This window comes from Pararge aegeria, chromosome 17, assembly GCF_905163445.1.
Source record: "Pararge aegeria chromosome 17, ilParAegt1.1, whole genome shotgun sequence".
NCBI lineage: Eukaryota > Metazoa > Arthropoda > Insecta > Lepidoptera > Nymphalidae > Pararge > Pararge aegeria.
In genome coordinates this window covers 11,224,744-11,239,857 of record NC_053196.1, presented here as the reverse complement: position 1 = coordinate 11,239,857, position 15,114 = coordinate 11,224,744, and the positions used below count along the sequence as shown (strand labels likewise).

The 15,114-nt window shown below is 34.9% G+C and overlaps 2 protein-coding genes across 3 annotated transcripts in view; both read left to right on the top strand.

The window, feature by feature from the left end:
* The first annotated feature begins 423 nt into the window (after window positions 1-423).
* On the top strand, window positions 424-2,956 carry LOC120631192 (putative neuropeptide precursor protein). Of its 2 annotated transcripts, XM_039900671.1 has the most exons (5): window positions 424-608; window positions 1,037-1,162; window positions 1,338-1,575; window positions 1,653-1,802; window positions 1,880-2,956. In XM_039900671.1, exons 1-5 carry the CDS (start codon window positions 533-535, stop codon window positions 2,391-2,393), a joined length of 1,104 nt encoding a protein of 367 aa, XP_039756605.1. In that variant the 5' UTR covers window positions 424-532; the 3' UTR covers window positions 2,394-2,956. The 2 variants fall into 2 exon arrangements, with proteins under 2 accessions (XP_039756605.1, XP_039756606.1); XM_039900672.1 differs by lacking the exon at window positions 1,037-1,162.
* A 4,810-nt stretch (window positions 2,957-7,766) lies between these two features.
* The window catches only part of LOC120630848 (mitogen-activated protein kinase kinase kinase 7-like), a 39,060-nt gene continuing 31,712 nt past the window's right edge, over window positions 7,767-15,114 (top strand). Inside the window, exons 1-5 of the mRNA XM_039900147.1 lie at window positions 7,767-8,012; window positions 8,083-8,382; window positions 9,453-9,632; window positions 11,251-11,386; window positions 14,014-14,114. Coding sequence (XP_039756081.1) covers window positions 7,929-8,012; window positions 8,083-8,382; window positions 9,453-9,632; window positions 11,251-11,386; window positions 14,014-14,114 — 801 coding nt within the window. The 5' untranslated portion in view covers window positions 7,767-7,928. The remainder of the gene's footprint in view (window positions 8,013-8,082; window positions 8,383-9,452; window positions 9,633-11,250; window positions 11,387-14,013; window positions 14,115-15,114) is intronic.

The following is a 15,114-nucleotide window of genomic DNA, read 5'->3' as shown; positions in this document are numbered from 1 at the left end:
GGTTAGGGCCCTACGATACAGGTCGCCTAGTGTGGGGTCCACAGGTTATCAATAATAAGAGGCAAATATCAATATAATGTGCATTCAACTTTACAAAATACATGTTTACCAATTTATGTGAAATTGTTTTACTTTTTGTATTTGATATTCTGCGTAACAGTTTTGATCCAATATATTATTATTATTATTACTACCATTAGTAGTGAAGTGCCTGCATGCCTTCAAGGCAAGAGTGAATAGGCATTTTTTAAGCAAGTGCGCCCAAACTTAGACCTCATCATTGCTATACATCAGGCATAAAAGTCGTCAAACAGAAGCTCTAGTATAAAAAAGTTGAGATTCAAATATTAGCCAAATACGGCCCTGCCCAATCCACTGCGCATGTCGCGAATGTATTGATAGTTACTCTGCTTTTCTCTCCAGTTCGCCCCGGTCCACGGCACTCGTCCTCAGAGTGCGGCCCCCCACCGTCGCATACAGGACATCTTTGCTTCATATTAATAGTCTTAATAAGATTCTGTTACCGATAAATATGTTAACAACTTCGTTAACCGCGTTCATCGCGGTGTTGGTCGCCACAAGCGCGGAGTCTTCAACGAACACCAAAGGTAATATCTTGATTAATACCAAATAAGGCTTGCTTGTATTGTTTTGATGCGTCGCGTCCCCGTCGTATCGATTAGGCGGTGGGTAGGGTCGTTCTATATTTAACAACAGGTGGCTCCGGTGCGCGAATCTATCTGCGTAGTTCTTTCTTTGAGTGTTTAACTATGACCTTTTTGAACTTCTAAATATAGATCTTCGATCGAATGGTCTTCAATTGAGTAGGCAGCGAGTGGAATATAACTTATTGCAAAGGGTGGTTGGCTTTTGCAAACTTTATTTCAATTACTAACTCTACACTGCAATATTAATCACCATCTCTTCCACCGACTGACGTCCACTTCTAAATAGATCTTTTGTAGGAAATTCAATACTGCAGTATTACTTAGTCATAAATCAATATACACGTTTTAAAGCGTAAAATAAATTTTAGATGGTGGTCCAATGGCTGATCTGCCAGAAAACTGGGACCAAACAAAAGATGATACACAATCTTTATTTTTGAACAAAAGTGACAAAAATGATCTGGAACCCTATCCTCTTGCGCTGAGTGAAGAAGGTAATAACGATAACTGGGAAAATCTATTTATTGGGGTTTTTTTCTAAACTTTCACTGGGCACAGTATTCTAGATACTGAAGAAATTTGAAGTATCACTTAACCACCTTATCTTGTTCTGCTTTATTACAATTTCTGTATTAAAATAGAAAGTCTAAAAATTAAAATTTCTTGTAGGTAATTCCGAGGGGTATGATCAAACCGTGGAACAGCGTTATGACTCCCCTCAATCGACTGGAGAGCTAGACAATTTAATTATGAGGCCAGAGTTATATGCTGAACCGCCAGCCATGGAAGGGTTGTCCGCCGGATATGATTCCCGCCGTCGAAAGCGTGGCAGCGGTACCAAAGTTGGTGGAGCCGGCGCCGCCACAAAGGTCGCAACCAAAAATGGATCAGGGAAAAAGAACCTTAAGTAGGCTTCCGCAACAGTAAACATGCTTCTCCAAATGTCGCTTTTCAAGATTACAAATTTGACATTAACATTCGCAGGGCAAATGATGCACCGCTTCCGGTGGACTCGGTAAGACATGAACACGATACTAACCGTCGTAAGCGTGGTAGTGGCACCAAAGTTAGTGGAGCAGCCGCATCAGCTAAAACTGCCACGAAAAATTCCGGAGACAACAAAAAGAACTTCAGGTAAATCACTATTTTGAAAATGTGAAATTTTGGATGATCAAAACTTATTTTTATTCATATATTTTTTGTGTATTCAGACCTATCTCAGAGCGACGTAAACGAGACTCCGGTTTGAGTGCAGCTGACGTACGAGCTCTTCTCAACTTATGGGAGGCTCAGGAACGCAGGAAACAGGAATGGAACGCAAACCAATGGGCGGATCGCTATTACGGCCGGGTCAACTCTCTAGATGAAGATCAGCCCGAAGTAGATGAGAATGGAGACGTCTGGTACAATGAACCAGTCGTTTTAGGTGCCCGTGAAAGAGATTTTCCGAGACATTCATACTTCTCAGAACAAAATCGGATGGCCGTAGCTCGAGGATTACCTGATATTTATCAAGTGGACACGAACGAAATTGCACAGGAGGCCCGCCGTAAACGAATGTACATGAACAAGGTTAAACGTTTCATGGTTGCTCGAAAACGGTCAGACATGCACCAGAATAATTACCGACCTCGCGATGATCTATATACTCTAGCAGAACTTTTACGTTCGGCACCTCGCGTTCAGGAACAAGACATACCTGTCTATCGCCGGCTGATACTGTAAAGCAGTTTCCCGAAAAATTCTTAGTACCCAAAAAATAATCTGTAAGACAGAAACGTTTTAGGAAAACATAACAAGGCTTATCTTCTGTTCCAAATATTAATACGCACACCCCTTGACCTTCAGATGGATATATAAAAAGAAGTTGGAGCAGGAGATTGTCTAGCATTTATTTCGCAGTGTTAGGATATAGTCTAAATAATTTAGGGAATCGCATTAATTGTTCGTTTTTATAATTTGTTTTCAACTAAAATTTAAGGCCTAAGATTAAAAATAGCCATTTTATAGAAGATGACCCATGCAGCGAATCCGTTCGCTGTACCCCTGTACATTTTTTTTTAACTTTTATACTCTTTACTTGATCACACACAAAACTTCTACCTTCTACCTCGGTTCTCCGCATATCTATTAAATTATTAAATCATCCATACACTTCTAGTATTTCAAATATATTACTAATGTATAGTGAAGTATAACTTCACATTTTATCGTGCGAAATGTCTAGATCTAGAACTTATGTATAAATGATATTTAAACTCCTTGAATTAAATTAGCATTACATGAAAGTTGTTGTTTTCTTAATTTTAATTCAAATAAGTCACCTCTCGTCAGTCAGTCTTTCGTTTTTATTTATATTTCTATTAACCCCACTGAACTCTAATATAACTATAGTATAATAGAGGTCAGTGATTAACCCTCAGTTTACAAGTCTGACTCGCACCTACCTGCCGGTATTAATTTTAATTTTCTACCATTAAACTTACTATAATTAGACCTTTTTACGATAAGAACCTTGAAAATCTTATAAATGCACGGAGAAGGTAAATTGTCATTATTGAAATATTGACTAATTGTCATAAGTATTCTATCAGCCAATTATAAACTCAACTTAATAATACGATAATAATATGAATGAAGAAAACAACTCTACGTTAAGTATAACTCCAGAAAAAATATCAGAACATTCGATTAAATCGGCAAGTACTTCACAAGACGTTGAAGATGGCCCAGCAAGGTCGAAGTACGAATTATTTTTTTGTTTTTTAAGTTACTCCAAAATGTTTATATTTCGTTTAGGTCGAGATTTATTTGAATCCATGATGTTTTACTTTTTCTCGGAAAGGGTTCATCCAAGTCACGTTGAGGACTTAATCAATGCCCAAAAAAGAATACGTGTAGAAAAAGAATTACAAACTGCGGGCTACAGCAAATATAATATAATTAAGTGCGGAAACCATTCCTCTATATCAACAAACAATTATCACAAACAATTCTCTCAGTTCCAGAAAAGTCTATCAATTGCAGAATATACAACTATCTCTGAGCAAAATTCATAAACTATTTATGATATAATATTCTTTCCAGTGAAGACGACACCAACTTACAGTGTACATCCGCTAGGATATACAAAGATTCATACAAAGATGATAGAGAACTAATGTTTGTTATTGTTGACTCTATTTGCGAAAGCAACCCTAGTTCTAAAGAAATTCTTATTAACAAGAAAAATGTGATAGTAGAAAATACATTAAAAACAACACATAAGCGTAATGTAATTCCCGTTGCCATGCCATGTTCTAGTAGCGATGAAACCAACTTCATACTTCCTCAAGATGGCGAGTCCAGGGAAGAATTAGAAATGATTGACATAAACTTACAAAGTGAAAATGAAATCATCATTGACCAAGGAAGTAATGAAACTGAAACGGAATCCATAGTAATTTCTTACATACGAAATAAAGATGCTATCTTAGATCACAAAGGATTGTCTACTACCAGGAAGAAATCTGCAATATTAGAAAATATACCTAAAATGGAAACAATACCTGAAGATAAACAGTTCACTTTATTTTCGGGGCAGCCCAGAATTCGTGATTCAATAGATTCACAACACATTATAGAAACAGAAATTAAAGATAGTCATACTTAATTAACTGATAGATAATTAAGACCGATTAAATACGCTTTACGCTAAAAGTTATACATATTTATTATACAAAAACCATACTTCTAAACACTTTTTTCTTCTTGTAGCTTTTACTTCTTCGACATAACAAATAGTAATTATTGTGAAGTGAAAGATAAGCGAAGTTTATAGGCCTCATTTAACAAGTATTAGGCACAAAACTAAAAACGTATTCGGTTTATTAATATATTCAGTACACAAATGTAAATTTTATTTGTGCAGAAGTTTCGGAAAATTCTTTGGATGTATATATTCCTTCCTATCCTGGTTCGCCACGATCACTTAGCATCGCACCTAGAAATTCTGTGGAAGCAATAATTTGGGAAGAGGATCCCATTATAGGAAAAGCAGTTGAATTTATACACCAGGACAAGGATTTTCTCACAGCAGCTGAAATTGGAAATCACAGACTTTTAGACATTTACATAAGGTAAAAAAAGTAAATATGTGGGTAAACATTTTGTTTTAGTTATGTTTAATGTTTATTTTAAGAAAAGCAGTACATAATATCTCACGGCTGCAGATAGCAGACTGTGAAACAGAATATCAAATAGTGTTAAAAGCCCTAAATTCTAATTTTATTAAATTAAATTGTTAATTTAATTCATAAAAATAAATAATATTTATTTTTATGAATAAAAAATTTAATTGATACTATTTAAGAATGTTTTCGACTATTATAATGATCGCTGGCCAAAACTTCTTTAACGAAACTTTTGAAAACCAATTTTTTTTTTTAGAATTTTGTAACTACTAAAATACCTTTGATCATATAGATACGAACTGAAAAGGTGTTTTCAAATAACAATTATTTACAGCAATATAAAACATCGAAGGTCGAGCTTTAGGTTTCCATAATTTGGTATTAAGTATCTGGATTGTTCGGGTTCCCAATCGGCAGATGTCAGGTTTCCATTATTTAAGACACTTAGGTGAAAATGTTGTTAATATTATAAAAAAAAACCTTTTATTTTTATTATAGGAGAGGTGTAGACGTTCAACAAATCGATCACCTTGGGCGAAATGCTCTCCACTTGGCCATTTGTTTGGATAATCTTCGAGCTGTTCAAGTTCTCTTGGATGCTGGAGTAAATCCAAATATCAAAGATAATCTTGGAATGACTCCGCTTTCACTTTCTTTGATGAGAAGGTTACCAGGATTATATAATCTTTTGTTTACAAGATTATTTCTTTAATTTCAGTCTTACTATCTGTTCCCTACGGTTTCGTCTGCGTTTAACGTACCTAATAACTTTCTATATAAAATGAATTATGAAAATAAAGCTTCAGTATTGTCTATACTTGTATTGGAGAATCTGTATGGTGTAATTTATAATTTCTTCAATCTTCGGCAATGTTCCCTCTACGCACGTTCCGCTCCTACACCGAGGCATCCTCCGGAGATGTTGTCTTAACAATGTACAACTGTTTATATGTATATAATGGAATTTCGCAAAGTAAAGCCCTTTTATGTATTGCTTCTATCCAATACAGAGAATGCGTTATTGTGGCTGATTTTAACCCCTTTGAGATTTTTCAGATCCAGTGAAGATTTTTGTAGTTTAAAACTGACTTTCTGGCCCGTCATAAGTTAATAACGTATGACGGACCAGAAAGTCAGTGCACGCGGATAAAACTAATAGTAAAAGTTTTTCTTCTGACTTAGTTTACAAATACCATTCTGAAATTAAATATAGCCTGTGTTACTTCTGGGTAAAGTAGTTTTCTAAAGTGAAAGAATTTTTAAATCATACCAAAAGTCAAATCTTTCGTTTAATAATACTATGGAAGTAAAGATTGATATTCATTTGTATTCAAAATACTATCTGTTCTTATGATAAAATAGTTAATGTCATTTTATTCTACAGACCGTCGTTGACTGTAGCACAGCTTCTCTTTGACCACGGTGCGAGACTTATGCCACGTTCTGATCCAATGGACACCGGACTCTTTATTCGTAAATACCAATTAAGTTCCATTAAGTACCATTAATTAACCATTGTATAAATTATGTCAAAAATATTTTTACATCTTAGGCGAAACCGAGACGCCACACGTTTGGCGTTGGCAACCGGTTTTAGGAATGTTGATTTGCATTTTAAATATAAAAGATGTAATTTGAAACATGTCAACTATTAAATTATATACCTGAAAAAATTTGGATTTAATTAAATTGAAACTGCAATGTTTCTTACTAGATGGCGCTAACAGCTTAATCGTCATTATCTTAGAATACCTTCATCGCTGTCATGAGATTCTCAATGATTTTTTCCGAACGTCAGAGTAGAGTACCGACACGTGCCGATTTGGCACACCTAAAAGCCAAAAAAAGCAAAAGAAGAATAAAAAGAATTGTGTTCCTGATTCGGGTCCTCGGACCGCTCATATTTTTAACCATGTTGTTTTTTTTACCCATTTCCTGTAAAACTACTGAGCCGATGTTTAAGCGGTTTCTTGAATTATTTTGTGTCGTTAAAATGTATTTATTTGTTATTTTGTTTGGTGATGGTTCCACTTAACCATCTGTTTATATTGGTAATAATCTGAATGCTAAGCTAATATTGATATTATTCTTTATAGAATTTGTAATGATGTGCATACCAACGTCGGAAGAAAAGGAAATACTTAAACTTCTCGTAGAAAAGGGTGCCATTATAAATGATCCTCGAGCACCTGGGGGTCGACAAGCCCTGCATTTTGCAGCTTTGAGCAATAATACTAGCCTAATTCGTATTCTGGTATCTTTGGGTGCCGATTTGCATTTGAAGAATCACAGGAACGAAATGGCTAAGCAGGTGGCTGAAACATTTGGTTGTGCGGAAGCATACGATCTCCTTTGTGATTTAGAAGATGAATTGTCTACATCTTCATCTAACTACCTTTAAGTACTTACCTACTTATTTGCTTTGACCCATACGTATTTGTATTTTTTTGCTTATAGTTTATAGGTTATGAATTAAAATACACACCTTCTTGAATATGGACAATAATGTTATTTGCATAAGCTTTGCATGTAGGGTACAGCCACGGCCGAGACCTCTACCTAAAAATGTTTAGAATGGTCGCCATAGGAGTTAAAGATTGTGATCGAATGCGAGTCCTTTTGTAATTTTATTTTTTTAAATAAGTAGGTATAACAAAAACATTCTTTACACTTTACACTTCAAAGCTGCAGTGTTAAGTCGTTAAGTATTCCTAATTGAAAATTTTTATTTGACAGTAAATATAGATGTTTACCAATAATTATTACAGTTTAATTTCAAAACATTGAATTTGGAATGTTCACGCACGGTGCGTTACCACAGAGTGCTTTTCAGGGTACCCTAGCTACACTGTAGTCTGTGCAGGGTACATCACTCAAATCGTCCAATGTGACATTTGTGTTATTCTTCAATCTTCAGTTTCAAAGATGGCGGTCTTGTCGCAGTTGCTATTCTTTACTAAACAATAAAGTGAAAATTGATTTAACCAACTATTTTTGTCACTTTTCTAAGAAATTAGTTCAAAAAACATTATTTATTATAATTATTTAATAAGCTAGTTAATAAGATAATGTGATATTAGGTGAACCCATGGCTTCCAATGTGCAAGATTCACCTGTCGTTCATCAGACGTTCGTTGAAGAAATAGATTACAATGAAATTCAGGAATTACAGGTACTTTAATTGTTTACAAAATGCGTGTGATACTTCATAAATTTTGTATTTAACGTAACTCCATGGACAGGTTGTAGGTAAGGGCGCGTTCGGAGTAGTGTGGAAAGGCCTATGGCGGAATAAATTTGTAGCTGTGAAACACATAAACTCTGAGGCTGAGAGGCGAGAGTTTGCCATCGAAGTCCGCCAGCTATCTCGCGTATGTCACCCAAACATTGTGAGGTTATATGGGGCATGCACCCAGGGTACCCAAGTGTGCCTGGTCATGGAATATGCGGAAGGTGGATCTCTGTATAATGTATTACACATACGCCCGAAGCCCAAATATACTGCAGCTCATGCTATGAGTTGGGCCCGACAGTGTGCAGAGGTATGTTTACTTTATTCAATTAGCAAGTAATAACAAGCTTGTTTTGATGTTATCTGCAAGAACATAAAATTATTGTAGTTTATTGGCTCACCCATTTCATTTAAAAACACAATATAAATCTTTTACTACAACAGCATTCTGAGATGTTTTAACTATACTTAATGCTGTCCCACACATGAGCAGTCTTTAAAAGTCCACTGCTGGACTAACAACATTAGAAGGGTTTACCCATAACCATGCTGGGCCAATGGGTGGGTGACAGCAGTAGAAAGTTACAGTAGCACAGCTTCTGATACGAGGTTTTCTATGTAAAAGTATTGAATTTGCTTGTTTAGTCTTATAAAGATGGTTCTGATTTTGGAGGACCATGTAGGATCTGTATCTGGATCTTTATGGCAGTATATTAAGTTATCAAGCCTGGTCATTTTTAGTGTGTTCTGAGCTTTTGTGGCATGAGTCCCAACATATTGGTACCTTAACACGCTTTGTATCAAAAGTATAGCAAAACTAATTTCACTATTTCAATAAATTGTCTGATCCTGCATTGTTCATTTTCATGTTCTTTTTGCCCATGTGTAATATGGGTTACCAATATAGACTTAATATTTCCTTCTTTTTGCAGTTTTTTTTTAAATATTTACACCCCAATAATATATAATGATAATGGTTTTTGGGCTAAGGCTTAAAACCTAGAAATAAAATCTATGTTGCAGCTTCTTAGATACTTCATAATAAATGAATTCCAGTAGACCAAAGCACATCCTTTGTCAAATAGCCTTCCTTTTAGGAACAATAAAAAGTTAATTATAAAACTTTTTTTATATTATTGGTTTATTAAGGTGTACAAAATAAATGTTTAACTGGAGGGTTGTACAAAGTAAAAGTTCTCAATGTATTGATTCAAAGGTACTACAGGCACAAGCCCAGCACAAACACCTAACATATGTTAAATACATATACAGTAAAATATTATAAAAGGGTTAAATAAAGATTTTCCATATTCTGGGTTCTGCCAAACCAAGGAAAAGGTTAATGATAGTGATTAATATATTTGTTAAAAAAAATTTCAGGGTGTTGCTTATCTCCACTCAATGAAACCGAAACCATTAATACACAGGGACTTAAAACCGCCAAATCTATTGCTAGTTGCTGGTGGACAGAAACTGAAAATATGTGATTTTGGTACAGCAGCTGACAAGGCTACGTATATGACTAATAACAAAGGCAGTGCAGCATGGATGGCACCAGAGGTAATTAATGCATTTAACCTCAGTCCAGCAATAAAATAACATATATATGGTTAGGATTCACTATATAAACAAGAATAAAGTAAAGCATATTTTTGATATTATGTGTGTATTTTCACTGGATCTGCTATTCTGAGGCACCTCTCTACTCCACTGAGTTTTTGCATCAATAAGTCTAGAAGAAGAAGAAGAAATAGAAGAAAGTTCTATTATATTAGATATTAAAAACAGTATTCTGTATGAAACCTCCTTTTTTGTCTGTGTGTTTTTTTTCTTCTGTGTGTCCATCCTATCTGTGGGTATGTGCACCCTTTATCTTAGTGATGACTTAACCTAAGTAGAGGTACCAAGGTTGAGGTTTTTGACCAAATTTTATTTGGTGACTAGGTTATGTGTATAAAATATTTTTTGCTCATGGTTTTTTAATTATTCATAAATACAATTTTTTTAAACATTTAGTTACCATTATGTCTGTAAAGTTTGCATAGCGAATTTTTTTTTAATAATCACAATTGACAGAGGTTTCTGTAAGTTAATTATTACAGGCAGCTTAAACCTGTTTTCAATCAGATTGGATTGTTGAATCAAATGAAACTAATGCTGCTTTACTTAGGCTGGCCCATACAAAAATAGTTTTTATTTATTTGTTTTACATTTGAATTTTAATTGAGAATTTTATTAAAAATCCGGAACAAGTAAATGTGTTTTGTTCTTTTTTCTCTTTTTAAAAAACGCGGCTTATTGTCACAATAGTTGTGCATTTTTTTGCCACACTTCATAGCAGCATACAAATGACATATCTTTACAAAACATTGAGAGTTTGTGGACCTTAACAATTATATTATCACATATTAATTATAATAAATGGGACTGAAGGCTTTCTCTCCAACGCACGAGCCTGGGTAATACCAATTTCTTAACTCCAGGCTTATATTCAAACAGTAAAATAGCAGAAAGTAATAATTTATTTGTAAGAATATCTGTTCTCACCACAGTGAGGTAAAAAACGGCTTTAAGTCAAGCAAGTTTTTAGTGTGTAGTACCTTGCTAACATAGTAATTTCTGAATTTTCGCTGGTTTGTGCTAGTGGGAGGCTTCGGCCGTGGCTAGCACCAATAACGTTATCGGTTTATATGCGGCAAAGTATCAGAAGGCTAAATCTTTTAAATTTGTTAGTAGTCTTTGTTGATAGCAGGTCAATTGATACTGCTACCATACCAAAACAAGTAACAGGTTAGCCCACTTACATCTAAGATTGTGATAATAAGTTGTGATAGAAAAGTCCCATTATAGTAGAAAGAACTACATAATCTATAAAAAAGCTTGGGTGTGAATTATTGCTATTCTAGTAATTTAACACCCGGCTAAGTTTGTTGTAGCTTCTTGTTAGACCAGGTCGCGTTTCGAACCCTTGTAGCTTTAGTTTACGAATATGTTTATCGCTATCATCTCACTACCGTGTTATTCTCATGTAATTTACGCATCAAAAGTACCCCACCTATGGGCCTCCTTGAATAAAGATATTTTTGACTTGGACGATATTTTTGACTTGGCGATGTAAGATCGCAGCCAAGGGAAAAGTATGATAGAATTCTCAAATAACATCCCTATTTTATTCCAGGTGTTTGAAGGTTCATCATATACTGAAAAGTGTGATGTATTCTCCTGGGGCATAATACTATGGGAGGTCCTTTCCAGAAGAAAACCCTTTGAAGAAGGGGGCTCAGCATTTAGGATAATGTGGGCAGTACATACAGGTATTCACGCCAATATTTTCTATTTATATTGTGAAAACATTGCTGCCACATAAGAACACAAAAATTCAATTTAGGCATGATCATTCCACTTGTCATTTTGTTTGTTAGTCCGAATTACATAACATGGTCTAAATCTTATTTTATTTAGACTTAGTTTAAATGTAAATATTTTTGTTTTATATGTTTAGTACATAAAAATCCCAGATATGTTAAGTTAGGATATGTGTGGTTATTCTTTAAGAACCACAAAAATACTAATTTAAATTAGTTTTGATCTTCGAAATACCTCATTAGTTTCAAAATTCAGTATTAATTTATTTCATACTAGAAAAATTATAAATCATATTATTTTTTACACTGTGAAACCACCACATACACATTATATGTGAAACAGTCATCATAGTCCACTGTGTCTGTTGCCAAACGCTGGGAGCACTCACGATATAGTTGTTACGCGCTTTTGCCGATGTTATATTACCTGTAACAAGTAGAGTTAATGTTACAACTTCTAACCGAATTAATGAAATAATGTTGAAGAATGCATAAATATATTTTACAAGGAATCACCATGTAAAAATGTAAAATATTAAAACAATTAAAGCATATTTATTTTTTCAAACAGTGATTACCTTTGACAACCCTATTGAAGATAAAAGACCGACACGCGCATATTACCTACGCTACTGTCTACTACTACTACTGACCGCTGGACCTTAAGAACATTCGCGAATTGGATGACAATCCAATAATCACAACTTATTTAAAAAACTAATCGCCCTTTTGCTGGTTAAAAGATTGACCAGAAAACACATTTTCGCAAGTATAACGGGATATTGAAGGCTAATTAATCAAAGTCAAAGTCAAATATTTCTTTATTATAATAGGCACATACATGGCACTTTTGATGCGTACATTACATGTAAAATATAACATAGAAGTAAGTTGATGGCGATAACTAAATTTGTCAACTTAAAACTAAAGCTACGAGGGTTCCAAACGCGCCCTGGTCTAAAAAGAAACCCACAACAAACTTAGCCGGTTGTTTTTTTTTGTTATCACCATCTCACATTCTCTCTTAAAACTATTAAAGAAGCAACCTGGTTAGAGCAATTATTTACGTTGACGTAGTCCTTAATACTATAATAGGATCCTTTTAATATCCCGCCATGACATTAACCGCTTGGGTTATTTTTTACGCCGGTATTTAATAATCTATTCAATCCAAAATCTTCAGATCAACTAATGATGATAGTTTAGCCATCCTTATCGTAGAGATAGCACTACAAAATTAAATTTTCAATCAGAATATTTTGTGGTAGATATTAATAGTGTTGGATATAAATGGTGGTAGATATTTATTTTCGTTAGTTAAATGTAAACCAAATTTCATACACCGACTAACATTAATAAAGAAAAAACTAAACTAACTAACTAAAACTAACCTTAAAAAGATAAACAGAATAAATGATCGAACATAGATTGTTCTTGCCAAGAATGGCACTCACTATTCATAAGGTATATCCTGCATCACAAATATTAAACAACAAAACCCAACTGTTTAGGTTATAAAAAGTATAGTAGGTTTATAATCAGTTTTTCTTACTAAAATGAGTCATATGTATTAGTCAACTAAGGATCTTATGCCATTTAAACTTACGATTTTTTAGTGGATACACGTTTTTTATCAGTCGAAAGATTGTGTGTATGTTTTTTTTTTAAATTTAAGTTTATATTTTTAATTGGAACACGGTATGCCAATCTTTGTGTTATGTAATAAGGTTAGTCGGTTTTATTTTATTTTAGTGTGTTTTGCTGGTGTATGAATTTTGTTTATCAATATGAATGAAATCAATATATATATATATATGAAACTTAAATTTCACCAACCCGTTCCTTCGTTTTTTCTAACGTCAAAGATTGTCTGGAAGAGATCGAGATAGGGATAAGACCGCCTTTGCACGCTCTATTTTCTATTCTTCTGTATATGTGTTTACTTTGTTTAAAATGTGTGTGTGCAATAAAGATTTCAAACAGACAAACCGATCGCGACGTGTAAGTTTGTTTTACACAGTCGATCCAGTCTTAATGTCCCACTTCTGGGCATGGGCCTCTCCTCTCTCATATGAGATAAGTTTTTGAGCAAAAACTCATCACACTTCTCCGAAGTAGATTGGCGGGCTGTAACCGAGACCAACGCCTTAACTTGCTCTCCGAGGTACGCAGGTGGACCGTATTTCCCAACAGAAGACTGGTCCTGAATTTTTTATAAAGGAGAACCGCCATTTTTAGCCCTAACCGGGAATGAAACCCAGGACTCCGGGGTCCATATTGAGTTATAGACATGATAACCACTAGATACAGTAAACACCTGGCGTAGGACGCTAATTTTATGACTAAGATTTTTTATATCCGTAAAAATCAGTTTAAACGTTTTAGCAGCAGCTACAAATTTGCACTATAGATCTCTTCGAGGTATAGGTACCGTCCATTTTCCACGGTTTAAAAGTCGACTTTGCTTCTCCCGGACCATTCCATTGCTCTTTTGCTGTGTGAAAGAAGGATGAATCAAGAAACACATTCGCATTTATAATATTAATAGGGATCGAAATGTCTTTATATATTTTCAGGTCAGCGGCCAAATTTAATAGAAGGCTGCCCTGAACCAATAGAGCAATTGATGACTCAGTGTTGGCACAAGGTGCCGGCGGAGCGACCTAGTATGGCTGAGGTAAGCAATGTCATTCCAAAGTCAAACTTTCTATATTAATATAGGCCTATTTACAGACCGAAGCGGTGATTGGGCAGAAAGCTCGACTTCCCTTTCGGGCGGCCCAGTTCGAATCCCAGCAAGCACCTTTAGCATTTCTAAGTTATGTGCGTTTTAATTAATTAAAATATGACTTGCTTTAATGGTGAAGGAAAACATCGTAGGGTAACTGCATGCCAGAGAGTTCTACATAATGTTCTCAAAGGTGTGTGGAGTCCACTAATCCGCACTAGGCCAGCTTGGTGGACTTGACCCTTTCTTAATGTGGTAGGAGACCTGTTCTCTGTACTAGGCCGGTAAAGGATTGATGTGATTTACAGTCTGATGCGTGTTCTACTTATGTATATTACTATATTTTCATAATTATTTTTATATATTATGATAATTACACTTTAAACTCTCTTCCTAATTATTATCCAATCATCGGCCTACTACAGGGCACGGGTCTCCTCTCAGAATGAAAAGTCTGGCCAAATACGGATTGGTAGACTTCACGCACCCTTAAAAACAGTACGGAGGACTCGCAGCTATACAGGTATCGTCACGATGTATTCGTTCACCGTTAAAGCAAGTGATATTTAATTGCTTTATTTAAAATTGCAAATAACGTCCCCATAACCTAATTTTTATTTTTGTGATTTTTTATATAAAATTCAGTCAGTTCAGTCTTTTAAGGTCAGGTATGAATTTTCATCACGAGTTTGTACCGTCTGTATCCAACAGCTTGCCTTATGTCTGCCCACTTAGCTTAATAACCACCTAGTGGGAAATTATACTTTATAGAATGGAAGCTACTTTTACCATTTATAACTCAACTTCGGCCTCTCAATCAATGTTCACGCGTTTTTGATTTTCGAATTTCGTGCTTGATTGGATGGGTAACGTTCGGGAAACTTACTTTATTTGGTCTTAAATCCCTCGGCAACAGAAGACAAAAGTCTTCGGACCGCACTTTTTTAAA